The sequence below is a fragment of the Scyliorhinus torazame genome, chromosome 8 (assembly GCF_047496885.1).
Source record: "Scyliorhinus torazame isolate Kashiwa2021f chromosome 8, sScyTor2.1, whole genome shotgun sequence".
Classification (NCBI taxonomy): Eukaryota; Metazoa; Chordata; class Chondrichthyes; order Carcharhiniformes; family Scyliorhinidae; genus Scyliorhinus; species Scyliorhinus torazame.
The window spans coordinates 1,191,123-1,207,393 of record NC_092714.1 but is presented as its reverse complement, the minus strand read 5'-3'; the positions used below and the strand labels follow the sequence as shown (position 1 = coordinate 1,207,393).

Here is a 16,271-nt window from a genome sequence, read left to right as displayed (position 1 = left end):
TTATCCTGAGTGAAGAGTGAAGACTGCCCCCGCCATGAGGGATTATCCTGAGTGAAGACTGCCCCCGCCATGAGGGATTATCCTGAGTGAAGACTGCCCCCGCCATGAGGGATTATCCTGAGTGAAGACTGCCCCCGCCATGAGGGATTATCCTGAGTGAAGAGTGAAGACTGCCCCCGCCATGAGGGATTGTCCTCAGTGAAGAGTGAAGACTGTCCCCGCCATGAGGGACTATCCTGAGTGAAGAGTGAAGACTGTCCCCGCCATGAGGGATTATCCTGAGTGAAGAGTGAAGACTGTCCCCGCCATGAGGGACTATCCTCAGTGAAGAGTGAAGACTGTCCCCGCCATGAGGTATTATCCTGAGTGAAGAGTGAAGACTGCCCCCGCCATGAGGGACTATCCTGAGTGAAGAGTGAAGACTGCCCCCGCCATGAGGGATTATCCTGAGTGAAGAGTGAAGACTGCCCCCGCCATGAGGTATTATCCTGAGTGAAGAGTGCAGACTGCCCCCGCCATGAGGGATTATCCTGAGTGAAGAGTGAAGACTGCCCCCGCCATGAGGGATTGTCCTGAGTGAAGAGTGAAGACTGCCCCCGCCATGAGGGATTATCCTGAGTGAAGAGTGAAGACTGCCCTCGCCATGAGGGATTATCCTCAGTGAAGAGTGAAGACTGTCCCCGCCATGAGGGACTATCCTCAGTGAAGAGTGAAGACTGTCCCCGCCATGAGGTATTATCCTGAGTGAAGAGTGAAGACTGCCCCCGCCATGAGGGACTATCCTCAGTGAAGAGTGAAGACTGTCCCCGCCATGAGGGACTATCCTCAGTGAAGAGTGAAGACTGTCCCCGCCATGAGGTATTATCCTGAGTGAAGAGTGAAGACTGCCCCCGCCATGAGGGATTATCCTGAGTGAAGTGTGAAGACTGTCCCCGCCATGAGGGATTATCCTCAGTGAAGAGTGAAGACTGCCCCCGCCATGAGGGATTATCCTGAGTGAAGAGTGAAGACTGCCCCCGCCATGAGGGATTATCCTGAGTGAAGAGTGAAGAATGCCCCCGCCATGAGCGACTATCCTCAGTGAAGAGTGAAGAATGCCCCCGCCATGAGGGATTATCCTGAGTGAAGAGTGAAGACTGTCCCCGCCATGAGGGATTATCCTCAGTGAAGAGTGAAGACTGCCCCCGCCATGAGGGATTATCCTGAGTGAAGAGTGACGACTGCCCCCGCCATGAGGGATTATCCTGAGTGAAGAGTGAAGAATGCCCCCGCCATGAGGGACTATCCTCAGTGAAGAGTGAAGACTGCCCCCGCCATGAGGGATTATCCTGAGTGAAGAGTGAAGACTGCCCCCGCCATGAGGGATTATCCTCAGTGAAGAGTGAAGAATGCCCCCGCTATGAGGGATTATCCTTAGTGAAGAGTGAAGAATGCCCCCGCCATGAGGGACTATCCTCAGTGAAGAGTGAAGAATGCCCCCGCTATGAGGGATTATCCTTAGTGAAGAGTGAAGACTGCCCCCGCCATGAGGGATTATCCTGAGTGAAGAGTGAAGACTGCCCCCGCCATGAGGGACTATCCTCAGTGAAGAGTGAAGACTGCCCCCGCCATGAGGGACTATCCTCAGTGAAGAGTGAAGACTGCCCCCGCAATGAGGGACTATCCTGAGTGAAGAGTGAAGACTGTCCCCGCCATGAGGGACTATCCTGAGTGAAGAGTGAAGACTGTCCCCGCCATGAGGGATTATCCTCAGTGAAGAGTGAAGACTGTCCCCGCCATGAGGGACGATCCTCAGTGAAGAGTGAAGACTGCCCCCGCCATGAGGGATTGTCCTGAGTGAAGAGTGAAGACTGACATTGACAGTTCCTCCTGAGGAAGTTGCCATGGTGACACGCTCCGGGCGACGCGCTGACGTCACGGGACCGTACTGCGCACGCGCGCCGCCTGGGTCCTCCACGTTCCCAGCAGCCCCCGCGGAAATGGCGGCCGCCGCCGAGGTCCAGTTCGCCCAGCGCCTCGCCTCCAACGAGAAGCGCTTCAGAGACCGGGCCGTCCGCAAACTGCGCCGGTACCTCACTGCCCGCACCCAGCGCCTCTCAGGTAAACACAGCCCGGGGATCCCGGCCTCACAGCAAGGCCCAGAGCCAGGGAGACACGTGGGGGGAGAGAGACCGGGGAGAGAGAGAGAGACACCGGGGAGAGAGAGAGAGACACCGGGGAGAGAGAGAGACACCGGGGAGAGAGAGAGAGACACCGGGGAGAGAGAGAGAGAGACACCGGGGAGAGAGAGAGAGAGACACCGGGGAGAGAGAGAGAGAGAGACACCGGGGAGAGAGAGAGAGACACCGGGGAGAGAGAGAGAGACACCGGGGAGAGAGAGAGAGAGACACCGGGGAGAGAGAGAGAGAGACACCGGGGAGAGAGAGAGACACCGGGGAGAGAGAGAGAGACACCGGGTGGAGAGAGAGAGAGACAGGGGAGAGAGAGAGAGACACCGGGGAGAGAGAGAGAGACACCGGGTGGAGAGAGAGAGAGACAGGGGAGAGAGAGAGAGACACCGGGGAGAGAGAGAGAGACACCGGGGGGAGAGAGAGAGAGACACCGGGGAGAGAGAGAGAGAGACACCGGGGAGAGAGAGAGAGAGACACCGGGGAGAGAGAGAGACACCGGGGAGAGAGAGAGAGAGACACCGGGGAGAGAGAGAGAGAGAGACATCGGGGAGAGAGAGAGAGAGACACCGGGGAGAGAGAGAGAGAGACACCGGGGAGAGAGAGAGAGAGACACCGGGGAGAGAGAGAGAGACACCGGGGAGAGAGAGAGAGAGACACCGGGGAGAGAGAGAGAGACCGGGGAGAGAGAAGGAGACACCGGGGAGAGAGAGAGAGACACCGGGGAGGGAGAGAGAGACACCGGGGAGAGAGAGAGAGACACCGGGGAGAGAGAGAGAGAGACCGGGGAGAGAGAGAGAGAGACACCGGGGAGAGAGAGAGAGAGACACCGGGGAGAGAGAGAGAGAGACACCGGGGAGAGAGAGAGAGAGACACCGGGGAGAGAGAGAGAGAGACACCGGGGAGAGAGAGACACCGGGGAGAGAGAGACACCGGGGAGAGAGAGACACCGGGGAGAGAGAGAGAGACACCGGGGAGAGAGAGACACCGGGGAGAGAGAGAGAGAGACACCGGGGAGAGAGAGAGAGAGACACCGGGGAGAGAGAGAGAGAGACACCGGGGAGAGAGAGAGAGAGACACCGGGGAGAGAGAGAGAGAGACACCGGGGAGAGAGAGAGAGAGACACCGGGGAGAGAGAGAGACACCGGGGAGAGAGAGAGAGAGACACCGGGGAGAGAGAGAGAGAGACACCGGGGAGAGAGAGAGAGACACCGGGGAGAGAGAGAGAGAGACACCGGGGAGAGAGAGAGAGACACCGGAGAGAGAGAGAGAGACACCGGGGAGAGAGAGAGAGAGACACCGGGGAGAGAGAGAGAGACACCGGGGAGAGAGAGAGAGAGACACCGGGGAGAGAGAGAGAGAGACACCGGGGAGAGAGAGAGAGAGAGACACCGGGGAGAGAGAGAGAGACACCGGGGAGAGAGAGAGAGACACCGGGGAGAGAGAGAGAGAGACACCGGGGAGAGAGAGACACCGGGGAGAGAGAGAGAGACACCGGGTGGAGAGAGAGAGAGACAGGGGAGAGAGAGAGAGACACCGGGGAGAGAGAGAGAGAGACACCGGGGAGAGAGAGAGAGACACCGGAGAGAGAGAGAGAGACACCGGGGAGAGAGAGAGAGAGACACCGGGGAGAGAGAGAGAGACACCGGGGAGAGAGAGAGAGAGACACCGGGGAGAGAGAGAGAGAGACACCGGGGAGAGAGAGAGAGAGAGACACCGGGGAGAGAGAGAGAGACACCGGGGAGAGAGAGAGAGACACCGGGGAGAGAGAGAGAGAGACACCGGGGAGAGAGAGACACCGGGGAGAGAGAGAGAGACACCGGGTGGAGAGAGAGAGAGACAGGGGAGAGAGAGAGAGACACCGGGGGGAGAGAGAGAGAGACACCGGGGGGAGAGAGAGAGAGACACCGGGGAGAGAGAGAGAGAGACACCGGGGAGAGAGAGAGAGAGACACCGGGGAGAGAGAGAGACACCGGGGAGAGAGAGAGAGAGACACCGGGGAGAGAGAGAGAGAGACACCGGGGAGAGAGAGAGAGAGACACCGGGGAGAGAGAGAGAGAGACACCGGGGAGAGAGAGAGAGAGAGACACCGGGGGGAGAGAGAGAGAGACACCGGGGAGAGAGAGAGAGAGACACCGGGGAGAGAGAGAGAGAGACACCGGGGAGAGAGAGAGACACCGGGGAGAGAGAGAGAGAGACACCGGGGAGAGAGAGAGAGAGACACCGGGGAGAGAGAGAGAGAGACACCGGGGAGAGAGAGAGAGAGACACCGGGGAGAGAGAGAGAGACACCGGGGAGAGAGAGAGAGACACCGGGGAGAGAGAGAGAGACACCGGGGAGAGAGAGAGAGACACCGGGGAGAGAGAGAGACACCGGGGAGAGAGAGAGAGACACCGGGGAGAGAGAGAGAGAGACACCGGGGAGAGAGAGAGAGACACCGGGGAGAGAGAGAGAGAGACACCGGGGAGAGAGAGAGAGACACCGGAGAGAGAGAGAGAGACACCGGGGAGAGAGAGAGAGAGAGACACCGGGGAGAGAGAGAGAGACACCGGGGAGAGAGAGAGAGAGACACCGGGGAGAGAGAGAGAGACACCGGGGAGAGAGAGAGAGACACCGGGGAGAGAGAGAGAGAGACACCGGGGAGAGAGAGAGAGAGACACCGGGGAGAGAGAGAGAGAGACACCGGGGAGAGAGAGAGAGACACCGGGGAGAGAGAGAGAGAGACACCGGGGAGAGAGAGAGAGAGACACCGGGGAGAGAGAGAGAGAGAGACACCGGGGAGAGAGAGAGAGACACCGGGGAGAGAGAGAGAGACACCGGGGAGAGAGAGAGAGAGACACCGGGGAGAGAGAGACACCGGGGAGAGAGAGAGAGACACCGGGTGGAGAGAGAGAGAGACAGGGGAGAGAGAGAGAGACACCGGGGAGAGAGAGAGAGACACCGGGGGGAGAGAGAGAGAGACACCGGGGAGAGAGAGAGAGAGACACCGGGGAGAGAGAGAGACACCGGGGAGAGAGAGAGAGAGACACCGGGGAGAGAGAGAGAGAGACACCGGGGAGAGAGAGAGAGAGACACCGGGGAGAGAGAGAGAGACACCGGGGAGAGAGAGAGAGACACCGGGGAGAGAGAGAGAGACACCGGGGAGAGAGAGAGAGACACCGGGGAGAGAGAGAGACACCGGGGAGAGAGAGAGAGACACCGGGGAGAGAGAGAGAGACACCGGGGAGAGAGAGAGAGACACCGGGGAGAGAGAGAGAGAGACACCGGGGAGAGGGAGAGAGAGAGAGACACCGGGGAGAGAGAGAGAGACACCGGGAGAGAGAGAGAGACACGGGGAGAGAGAGAGAGACACGGGGAGAGAGAGAGAGACACGGGGGGAGAGAGAGAGACACGGGGGGAGAGAGAGAGACACGGGGAGAGAGAGAGAGACACGGGGAGAGAGAGAGAGACACGGGGAGAGAGAGAGAGACACGGGGAGAGAGAGAGAGACACGGGGAGAGAGAGAGAGACACGGGGAGAGAGAGAGAGACACGGGGAGAGAGAGAGAGACACGGGGAGAGAGAGAGAGACACGGGGAGAGAGAGAGACACGGGGAGAGAGAGAGAGACACGGGGAGAGAGAGAGAGACACGGGGAGAGAGAGAGAGACACGGGGGGAGAGAGAGAGACACGGGGGGAGAGAGAGAGACACGGGGGGAGAGAGAGAGACACGGGGGGAGAGAGAGAGACACGGGGGGAGAGAGAGAGACACGGGCGGAGAGAGAGAGACACGGGGGGAGAGAGAGAGAGAGAGAGAGAGACACGGGGAAAGAGAGAGAGAGAGACACGGTGGGAGGGAGAGAGAGACGGGGGGGAGTGAGAGAGACACGGGGGGGGGGGAGAGAGAGTCACGGGGGGGGAGAGAGACACGGGGAGAGAGGGAGACACGGGGAGGAGAGACACGGAGAGCGAGGGAGAGACACGGGGAGAGAGGGAGACGCGGGCAGAGAGAGAGACACACTGGAAGAGAGGGAGGGAGAGAGGGACACTGGGGGAGAGAGAGAGGGACACTGGGGGAGAGAGAGAGAGACACGAGGGGAGAGAGAGAGAGACACTAGGGGAGAGAGAGAGAGACACTAGGGGAGAGAGAGAGAGACACTAGGGGAGAGAGAGAGAGACACTAGGGGAGAGAGAGAGAGACACCGGGGGGGAGAGAGCGAGACACCGGGGGAGAGAGGGAGACACGAGGGCAGAGAGGGAGACACGGGGGGAGAGAGGGAGACACGGGGGGAGAGAGGGAGACACGGGGGGAGAGAGGGAGACACGGGGGGAGAGAGAGAGACACGGGGGGAGAGAGAGAGACACGGGGGGAGAGAGAGAGACACGGGGAGAGAGAGAGAGACACGGGGAGAGAGAGAGAGACACGGGGAGAGAGAGAGAGACACGGGGAGAGCGAGAGAGACACGGGGAGAGCGAGAGAGACACGGGGGGAGAGAGAGAGACACGGGGGGAGAGAGAGAGACACGGGGGGAGAGAGAGAGAGACACGGGGGGAGAGAGAGAGAGACACGGGGAGAGAGAGAGAGAGACACGGGGAGAGAGAGAGACACGGGGGGAGAGAGAGAGAGACACGGGGGGAGAGAGAGAGAGACACGGGGAGAGAGAGAGAGAGACACCGGGGAGAGAGAGAGAGAGAGACACCGGGGAGAGAGAGAGAGACACCGGGGAGAGAGAGAGAGACACCGGGGAGAGAGAGAGAGAGACACCGGGGAGAGAGAGACACCGGGGAGAGAGAGAGAGACACCGGGTGGAGAGAGAGAGAGACAGGGGAGAGAGAGAGAGACACCGGGGAGAGAGAGAGAGACACCGGGGGGAGAGAGAGAGAGACACCGGGGAGAGAGAGAGAGAGACACCGGGGAGAGAGAGAGAGAGACACCGGGGTGAGAGAGAGACACCGGGGAGAGAGAGAGAGAGACACCGGGGAGAGAGAGAGAGAGACACCGGGGAGAGAGAGAGAGAGACACCGGGGAGAGAGAGAGAGAGACACCGGGGAGAGAGAGAGAGACACCGGGGAGAGAGAGAGAGACACCGGGGAGAGAGAGAGAGACACCGGGGAGAGAGAGAGAGACACCGGGGAGAGAGAGAGACACCGGGGAGAGAGAGAGAGACACCGGGGAGAGAGAGAGAGACACCGGGGAGAGAGAGAGAGACACCGGGGAGAGAGAGAGAGAGACACCGGGGAGAGGGAGAGAGAGAGAGACACCGGGGAGAGAGAGAGAGACACCGGGAGAGAGAGAGAGACACGGGGAGAGAGAGAGAGACACGGGGGGAGAGAGAGAGACACGGGGGGAGAGAGAGAGACACGGGGAGAGAGAGAGAGACACGGGGAGAGAGAGAGAGACACGGGGAGAGAGAGAGAGACACGGGGAGAGAGAGAGAGACACGGGGAGAGAGAGAGAGACACGGGGAGAGAGAGAGAGACACGGGGAGAGAGAGAGAGACACGGGGAGAGAGAGAGAGACACGGGGAGAGAGAGAGACACGGGGAGAGAGAGAGAGACACGGGGAGAGAGAGAGAGACACGGGGAGAGAGAGAGAGACACGGGGGGAGAGAGAGAGACACGGGGGGAGAGAGAGAGACACGGGGGGAGAGAGAGAGACACGGGGGGAGAGAGAGAGACACGGGGGGAGAGAGAGAGACACGGGCGGAGAGAGAGAGACACGGGGGGAGAGAGAGAGAGAGAGACACGGGGAAAGAGAGAGAGAGAGACACGGTGGGAGGGAGAGAGAGACGGGGGGGAGTGAGAGAGACACGGGGGGGGGGGGAGAGAGAGTCACGGGGGGGGAGAGAGACACGGGGAGAGAGGGAGACACGGGGAGGAGAGACACGGAGAGCGAGGGAGAGACACGGGGAGAGAGGGAGACGCGGGCAGAGAGAGAGACACACTGGAAGAGAGGGAGGGAGAGAGGGACACTGGGGGAGAGAGAGAGGGACACTGGGGGAGAGAGAGAGAGACACGAGGGGAGAGAGAGAGAGACACTAGGGGAGAGAGAGAGAGACACTAGGGGAGAGAGAGAGAGACACTAGGGGAGAGAGAGAGAGACACTAGGGGAGAGAGAGAGAGACACCGGGGGGGAGAGAGCGAGACACCGGGGGAGAGAGGGAGACACGAGGGCAGAGAGGGAGACACGGGGGGAGAGAGGGAGACACGGGGGGAGAGAGGGAGACACGGGGGGAGAGAGGGAGACACGGGGGGAGAGAGAGAGACACGGGGGGAGAGAGAGAGACACGGGGGGAGAGAGAGAGACACGGGGAGAGAGAGAGAGACACGGGGAGAGAGAGAGAGACACGGGGAGAGAGAGAGAGACACGGGGAGAGCGAGAGAGACACGGGGAGAGCGAGAGAGACACGGGGGGAGAGAGAGAGACACGGGGGGAGAGAGAGAGAGACACGGGGGGAGAGAGAGAGAGACACGGGGGGAGAGAGAGAGAGACACGGGGAGAGAGAGAGAGAGACACGGGGAGAGAGAGAGACTCGGGGGGTTGGGGGGGAGAGAGACACGGGGAGAGAGAGAGACACGGGGAGAGAGAGAGACACGGGGAGAGAGAGAGACACGGGGAGAGAGAGAGACACCGGGGGGAGAGAGAGAGAGAGAGACACCGGGGAGAGAGACACGGGGAGAGAGAGAGACACCGGGGAGGGGGAGAGAGAGAGAGACACCGGGGAGAGGGAGAGAGAGACACCGGGGAGAGAGAGAGAGAGACACCAGGGAGAGAGAGAGACACCGGGGAGAGAGAGAGAGAGACACCGGGGAGAGAGAGAGAGAGAGACACCGGGGAGAGAGAGAGAGACACCGGGGAGAGAGAGAGAGAGAGACACCGGGGAGAGAGAGAGAGAGACACCGGGGAGAGAGAGAGAGAGACACCGAGGAGAGAGAGAGAGACACCGGGGAGAGAGAGAGAGACACCGGGGAGAGAGAGAGAGAGACACCGGGGAGAGAGAGAGAGAGACACCGGGGAGAGAGAGAGAGAGACACCGGGGAGAGAGAGAGAGAGACACCGAGGAGAGAGAGAGAGACACCGGGGAGAGAGAGACACCGGGGAGAGAGAGAGAGACACCGGGGAGAGAGAGAGAGAGACACCGGGGAGAGAGAGAGAGAGACACCGGGGAGAGAGAGAGAGAGACACCGGGGAGAGAGAGAGAGAGACACCGGGGAGAGAGAGAGAGAGACACCGGGGAGAGAGAGAGAGAGACACCGGGGGGAGAGAGAGAGAGACACCGGGGAGAGAGAGAGAGAGACACCGGGGAGAGAGAGAGAGACACCGGGGAGAGAGAGAGAGAGAGACACCGGGGAGAGAGAGAGAGAGAGACACCGGGGGGAGAGAGAGAGAGAGAGACACCGGGGAGAGAGAGAGACACCGGGGAGAGAGAGAGACACCGGGGAGAGAGAGAGACACCGGGGAGAGAGAGAGAGACACCGGGGAGAGAGAGAGAGACACCGGGGAGAGAGAGAGAGACACCGGGGAGAGAGAGAGAGACACCGGGGAGAGAGAGAGAGACACCGGGGAGAGAGAGAGAGACACACCGGGGAGAGAGAGAGAGACACCGGGGAGAGAGAGAGAGAGAGACACCGGGGAGAGAGAGAGAGAGAGACACCGGGGAGAGAGAGAGAGAGAGACACCGGGGAGAGAGAGAGAGAGAGACACCGGGGAGAGAGAGAGAGAGAGACACGGGGAGGGGGAGAGAGAGAGAGACACCGGGGAGAGGGAGAGAGAGACACCGGGGAGGGGGAGAGAGAGAGAGAGACACCGGGGAGAAAGACACCGGGGAGTGAGAGAGAGAGAGACACCGGGGAGAGAGAGAGACACACACCGGGGAGGGGGAGAGAGAGAGAGACACCGGGGAGAGGGAGAGAGAGACACCGGGGAGAGAGAGAGAGAGAGACACCGGGGAGAGAGAGAGAGAGAAACCGGGGAGAGAGAGAGACACCGGGGAGAGAGAGAGAGAGACACCGGGGAGAGAGAGAGAGAGAGACATCGGGGAGAGAGAGAGAGAGACACCGGGGAGAGAGAGAGAGAGACACCGGGGAGAGAGAGAGAGAGACACCGGGGAGAGAGAGAGAGACACCGGGGAGAGAGAGAGAGAGACACCGGGGAGAGAGAGAGAGACCGGGGAGAGAGAAGGAGACACCGGGGAGAGAGAGAGAGACACCGGGGAGGGAGAGAGAGACACCGGGGAGAGAGAGAGAGACACCGGGGAGAGAGAGAGAGAGACCGGGGAGAGAGAGAGAGAGACACCGGGGAGAGAGAGAGAGAGACACCGGGGAGAGAGAGAGAGAGAGACACCGGGGAGAGAGAGAGAGAGACACCGGGGAGAGAGAGAGAGAGACACCGGGGAGAGAGAGACACCGGGGAGAGAGAGACACCGGGGAGAGAGAGAGAGACACCGGGGAGAGAGAGACACCGGGGAGAGAGAGAGAGAGACACCGGGGAGAGAGAGAGAGAGACACCGGGGAGAGAGAGAGAGAGACACCGGGGAGAGAGAGAGAGAGACACCGGGGAGAGAGAGAGAGAGACACCGGGGAGAGAGAGAGACACCGGGGAGAGAGAGAGAGAGACACCGGGGAGAGAGAGAGAGAGACACCGGGGAGAGAGAGAGAGACACCGGGGAGAGAGAGAGAGAGACACCGGGGAGAGAGAGAGAGACACCGGAGAGAGAGAGAGAGACACCGGGGAGAGAGAGAGAGAGACACCGGGGAGAGAGAGAGAGACACCGGGGAGAGAGAGAGAGAGACACCGGGGAGAGAGAGAGAGAGACACCGGGGAGAGAGAGAGAGAGAGACACCGGGGAGAGAGAGAGAGACACCGGGGAGAGAGAGAGAGACACCGGGGAGAGAGAGAGAGAGACACCGGGGAGAGAGAGACACCGGGGAGAGAGAGAGAGACACCGGGTGGAGAGAGAGAGAGACAGGGGAGAGAGAGAGAGACACCGGGGAGAGAGAGAGAGACACCGGGGGGAGAGAGAGAGAGACACCGGGGAGAGAGAGAGAGAGACACCGGGGAGAGAGAGAGAGAGACACCGGGGAGAGAGAGAGACACCGGGGAGAGAGAGAGAGAGACACCGGGGAGAGAGAGAGAGAGACACCGGGGAGAGAGAGAGAGAGACACCGGGGAGAGAGAGAGAGAGACACCGGGGAGAGAGAGAGAGAGAGACACCGGGGGGAGAGAGAGAGAGACACCGGGGAGAGAGAGAGAGAGACACCGGGGAGAGAGAGAGAGACACCGGGGAGAGAGAGAGAGACACCGGGGAGAGAGAGAGACACCGGGGAGAGAGAGAGAGACACCGGGGAGAGAGAGAGAGACACCGGGGAGAGAGAGAGAGACACCGGGGAGAGAGAGAGAGAGACACCGGGGAGAGGGAGAGAGAGAGAGACACCGGGGAGAGAGAGAGAGACACCGGGGAGAGAGAGAGAGACACCGGGGAGAGAGAGAGAGAGACCGGGGGGAGAGAGAGAGAGACACCGGGGAGAGAGAGAGAGACACCGGGGAGAGAGAGAGAGACACCGGGGAGAGAGAGAGAGAGAGAGACACCGGGGAGAGAGAGAGAGAGAGAGACACCGGGGAGAGAGAGAGAGAGAGACACCGGGGAGAGAGAGAGAGGGAGACACCGGGGAGAGAGAGGGAGACACCGGGGAGAGAGAGAGAGACACCGGGGGGGGGGAGAGAGAGACACCGGGGAGAGAGAGACACCGGGAGAGAGAGAGAGAGACCGGGGAGAGAGAGAGAGAGAGACACCGGGGATAGAGAGAGAGAGAGACACGGGGAGAGAGAGAGAGACCGGGGAGAGAGAGAGAGAGACACCGGGGAGGGGGAGAGAGAGAGAGACACCGGGGAGAGGGAGAGAGAGACACCGGGGAGAGAGAGAGAGAGAGACAACGGGGAGAGAGAGGGAGACAACGGGGAGAGAGAGAGAGACACCGGGGAGGGGGAGAGAGAGAGAGACACCGGGGAGAGGGAGAGAGAGACACCGGGGAGAGAGAGAGAGAGACACCGGGGAGAGAGAGGGAGACACCGGGGAGAGAGAGAGACACCGGGGAGAGAGAGAGAGACCGGGGGGAGAGAGAGAGACACCGGGGAGAGAGAGAGACACCGGGGAGAGAGAGAGACACCGGGGAGAGAGAGAGACACCGGGGGGAGAGAGAGAGAGAGAGACACCGGGGAGAGAGACACGGGGAGAGAGAGAGACACCGGGGAGGGGGAGAGAGAGAGAGACACCGGGGAGAGGGAGAGAGAGACACCGGGGAGAGAGAGAGAGAGACACCAGGGAGAGAGAGAGACACCGGGGAGAGAGAGAGAGAGACACCGGGGAGAGAGAGAGAGAGAGACACCGGGGAGAGAGAGAGAGACACCGGGGAGAGAGAGAGAGACACCGGGGAGAGAGAGAGAGACACCGGGGAGAGAGAGAGAGACACCGGGGAGAGAGAGAGACACCGGGGAGAGAGAGAGAGACACCGGGGAGAGAGAGAGAGAGACACCGGGGAGAGAGAGAGAGACACCGGGGAGAGAGAGAGAGAGACACCGGGGAGAGAGAGAGAGAGAGACACCGGGGGGAGAGAGAGAGAGACACCGGGGAGAGAGAGAGAGAGACACCGGGGAGAGAGAGAGAGACACCGGGGAGAGAGAGAGAGAGACACCGGGGAGAGAGAGAGAGACACCGGGGAGAGAGAGAGAGAGACACCGGGGAGAGAGAGAGAGACACCGGAGAGAGAGAGAGAGACACCGGGGAGAGAGAGAGAGAGAGACACCGGGGAGAGAGAGAGAGACACCGGGGAGAGAGAGAGAGAGACACCGGGGAGAGAGAGAGAGACACCGGGGAGAGAGAGAGAGACACCGGGGAGAGAGAGAGAGAGACACCGGGGAGAGAGAGAGAGAGACACCGGGGAGAGAGAGAGAGAGACACCGGGGAGAGAGAGAGAGAGACACCGGGGAGAGAGAGAGAGACACCGGGGAGAGAGAGAGAGACACCGGGGAGAGAGAGAGAGAGACACCGGGGAGAGAGAGACACCGGGGAGAGAGAGAGAGACACCGGGTGGAGAGAGAGAGAGACAGGGGAGAGAGAGAGAGACACCGGGGAGAGAGAGAGAGACACCGGGGGGAGAGAGAGAGAGACACCGGGGAGAGAGAGAGAGAGACACCGGGGAGAGAGAGAGAGAGACACCGGGGAGAGAGAGAGACACCGGGGAGAGAGAGAGAGAGACACCGGGGAGAGAGAGAGAGAGACACCGGGGAGAGAGAGAGAGAGACACCGGGGAGAGAGAGAGAGAGACACCGGGGAGAGAGAGAGAGACACCGGGGAGAGAGAGAGAGACACCGGGGAGAGAGAGAGAGACACCGGGGAGAGAGAGAGAGACACCGGGGAGAGAGAGAGACACCGGGGAGAGAGAGAGAGACACCGGGGAGAGAGAGAGAGACACCGGGGAGAGAGAGAGAGACACCGGGGAGAGAGAGAGAGAGACACCGGGGAGAGGGAGAGAGAGAGAGACACCGGGGAGAGAGAGAGAGACACCGGGGAGAGAGAGAGAGACACCGGGGAGAGAGAGAGAGAGACCGGGGGGAGAGAGAGAGAGACACCGGGGAGAGAGAGAGAGACACCGGGGAGAGAGAGAGAGACACCGGGGAGAGAGAGAGAGAGAGAGACACCGGGGAGAGAGAGAGAGAGAGAGACACCGGGGAGAGAGAGAGAGAGAGAGACACCGGGGAGAGAGAGAGAGAGAGACACCGGGGAGAGAGAGAGAGGGAGACACCGGGGAGAGAGAGGGAGACACCGGGGAGAGAGAGAGAGACACCGGGGGGGGGGGAGAGAGAGACACCGGGGAGAGAGAGACACCGGGGAGAGAGAGAGAGAGACCGGGGAGAGAGAGAGAGAGAGACACCGGGGATAGAGAGAGAGAGAGACACGGGGAGAGAGAGAGAGGACCGGGGGAGAGAGAGAGAGAGACACCGGGGAGGGGGAGAGAGAGAGAGACACCGGGGAGAGGGAGAGAGAGACACCGGGGAGAGAGAGAGAGAGAGACAACGGGGAGAGAGAGGGAGACAACGGGGAGAGAGAGAGAGACACCGGGGAGGGGGGAGAGAGAGAGAGACACCGGGGAGAGGGAGAGAGAGACACCGGGGAGAGAGAGAGAGAGACACCGGGGAGAGAGAGGGAGACACCGGGGAGAGAGAGAGACACCGGGGAGAGAGAGAGAGACCGGGGGGAGAGAGAGAGACACCGGGGAGAGAGAGAGACACCGGGGAGAGAGAGAGACACCGGGGAGAGAGAGAGACACCGGGGGGAGAGAGAGAGAGAGAGACACCGGGGAGAGAGACACGGGGAGAGAGAGAGACACCGGGGAGGGGGAGAGAGAGAGAGACACCGGGGAGAGGGAGAGAGAGACACCGGGGAGAGAGAGAGAGAGACACCAGGGAGAGAGAGAGACACCAGGGAGAGAGAGAGACACCGGGGAGAGAGAGAGAGAGAGACACCGGGGAGAGAGAGAGAGACACCGGGGAGAGAGAGAGAGAGAGACACCGGGGAGAGAGAGAGAGAGACACCGGGGAGAGAGAGAGAGAGACACCGAGGAGAGAGAGAGAGACACCGGGGAGAGAGAGAGAGACACCGGGGAGAGAGAGAGAGAGACACCGGGGAGAGAGAGAGAGAGACACCGGGGAGAGAGAGAGAGAGACACCGGGGAGAGAGAGAGAGAGACACCGAGGAGAGAGAGAGAGACACGGGGAGAGAGAGAGAGAGACACCGGGGAGAGAGAGAGAGACACCGGGGAGAGAGAGAGAGAGACACCGGGGGAGAGAGAGAGAGAGACACCGGGGAGAGAGAGAGAGAGACACCGGGGAGAGAGAGAGAGAGACACCGGGGAGAGAGAGAGAGAGACACCGGGGAGAGAGAGAGAGAGACACCGGGGGAGAGAGAGAGAGAGACACCGGGGAGAGAGAGAGAGAGACACCGGGGAGAGAGAGAGAGAGACACCGGGGAGAGAGAGAGAGAGAGACACCGGGGAGAGAGAGAGAGAGAGGACACGGGGGAGAGAGAGAGACACCGGGGAGAGAGAGAGACACCGGGGAGAGAGAGAGACACCGGGGAGAGAGAGAGAGACACCGGGGAGAGAGAGAGAGACACCGGGGAGAGAGAGAGAGACACCGGGGAGAGAGAGAGAGACACCGGGGAGAGAGAGAGAGACACCGGGGAGAGAGAGAGAGACACACCGGGGAGAGAGAGAGAGACACCGGGGAGAGAGAGACGAGAGAGACACCGGGGAGAGAGAGAGAGAGAGACACCGGGGAGAGAGAGAGAGAGAGACACCGGGGAGAGAGAGAGAGAGAGACACCGGGGAGAGAGAGAGAGAGAGGACACCGGGGAGAGGAGAGAGAGAGAGACACCGGGGAGAGAGAGAGAGAGAGACACCGGGAGAGAGAGAGAGAGAGACACGGGGAGGGGAGAGAGAGAGAGAGACACCGGGGAGAGGGAGAGAGAGACACCGGGGAGGGGAGAGAGAGAGAGAGACACCGGGGAGAAAGACACCGGGGAGTGAGAGAGAGAGAGACACCGGGGAGGGGGAGAGACACACACCGGGGAGGGGGAGAGAGAGAGAGACACCGGGGAGAGGGAGAGAGAGACACCGGGGAGAGAGAGAGAGAGAGACACCGGGGAGAGAGAGAGAGAGAAACCGGGGAGAGAGAGAGACACCGGGGAGAGAGAGAGAGAGACACCGGGGAGAGAGAGAGAGAGACATCGGGGAGAGAGAGAGAGAGACACCGGGGAGAGAGAGAGAGAGACACCGGGGAGAGAGAGAGAGAGACACCGGGGAGAGAGAGAGAGACACCGGGAGAGAGAGAGAGAGACACCGGGGAGAGAGAGAGAGACCGGGGAGAGAGAAGGAGACACCGGGGAGAGAGAGAGAGACACCGGGGAGGGAGAGAGAGACACCGGGGAGAGAGAGAGAGACACCGGGGAGAGAGAGAGAGAGAGAGACCGGGGAGAGAGAGAGAGAGAGACCGGGGAGAGAGAGAGAGAGAGACCGGGGAGAGAGAGAGAGAGACACCGGGGAGAGAGAGAGAGAGACACCGGGGAGG

The 16,271-nt window shown here is 61.2% G+C and overlaps 1 protein-coding gene across 1 annotated transcript in view; it reads left to right on the top strand.

The window, feature by feature from the left end:
* Positions 1–1,945: 1,945 nt before the first annotated feature.
* Positions 1,946–16,271, top strand: part of LOC140427619 (ribosomal RNA processing protein 1 homolog B-like) — a 944,136-nt gene continuing 929,810 nt past the window's right edge. The window contains exon 1 of the mRNA XM_072513031.1: positions 1,946–2,100. Within this exon, the coding sequence (XP_072369132.1) occupies positions 1,980–2,100 (121 nt within the window). The 5' untranslated portion in view covers positions 1,946–1,979. The remainder of the gene's footprint in view (positions 2,101–16,271) is intronic.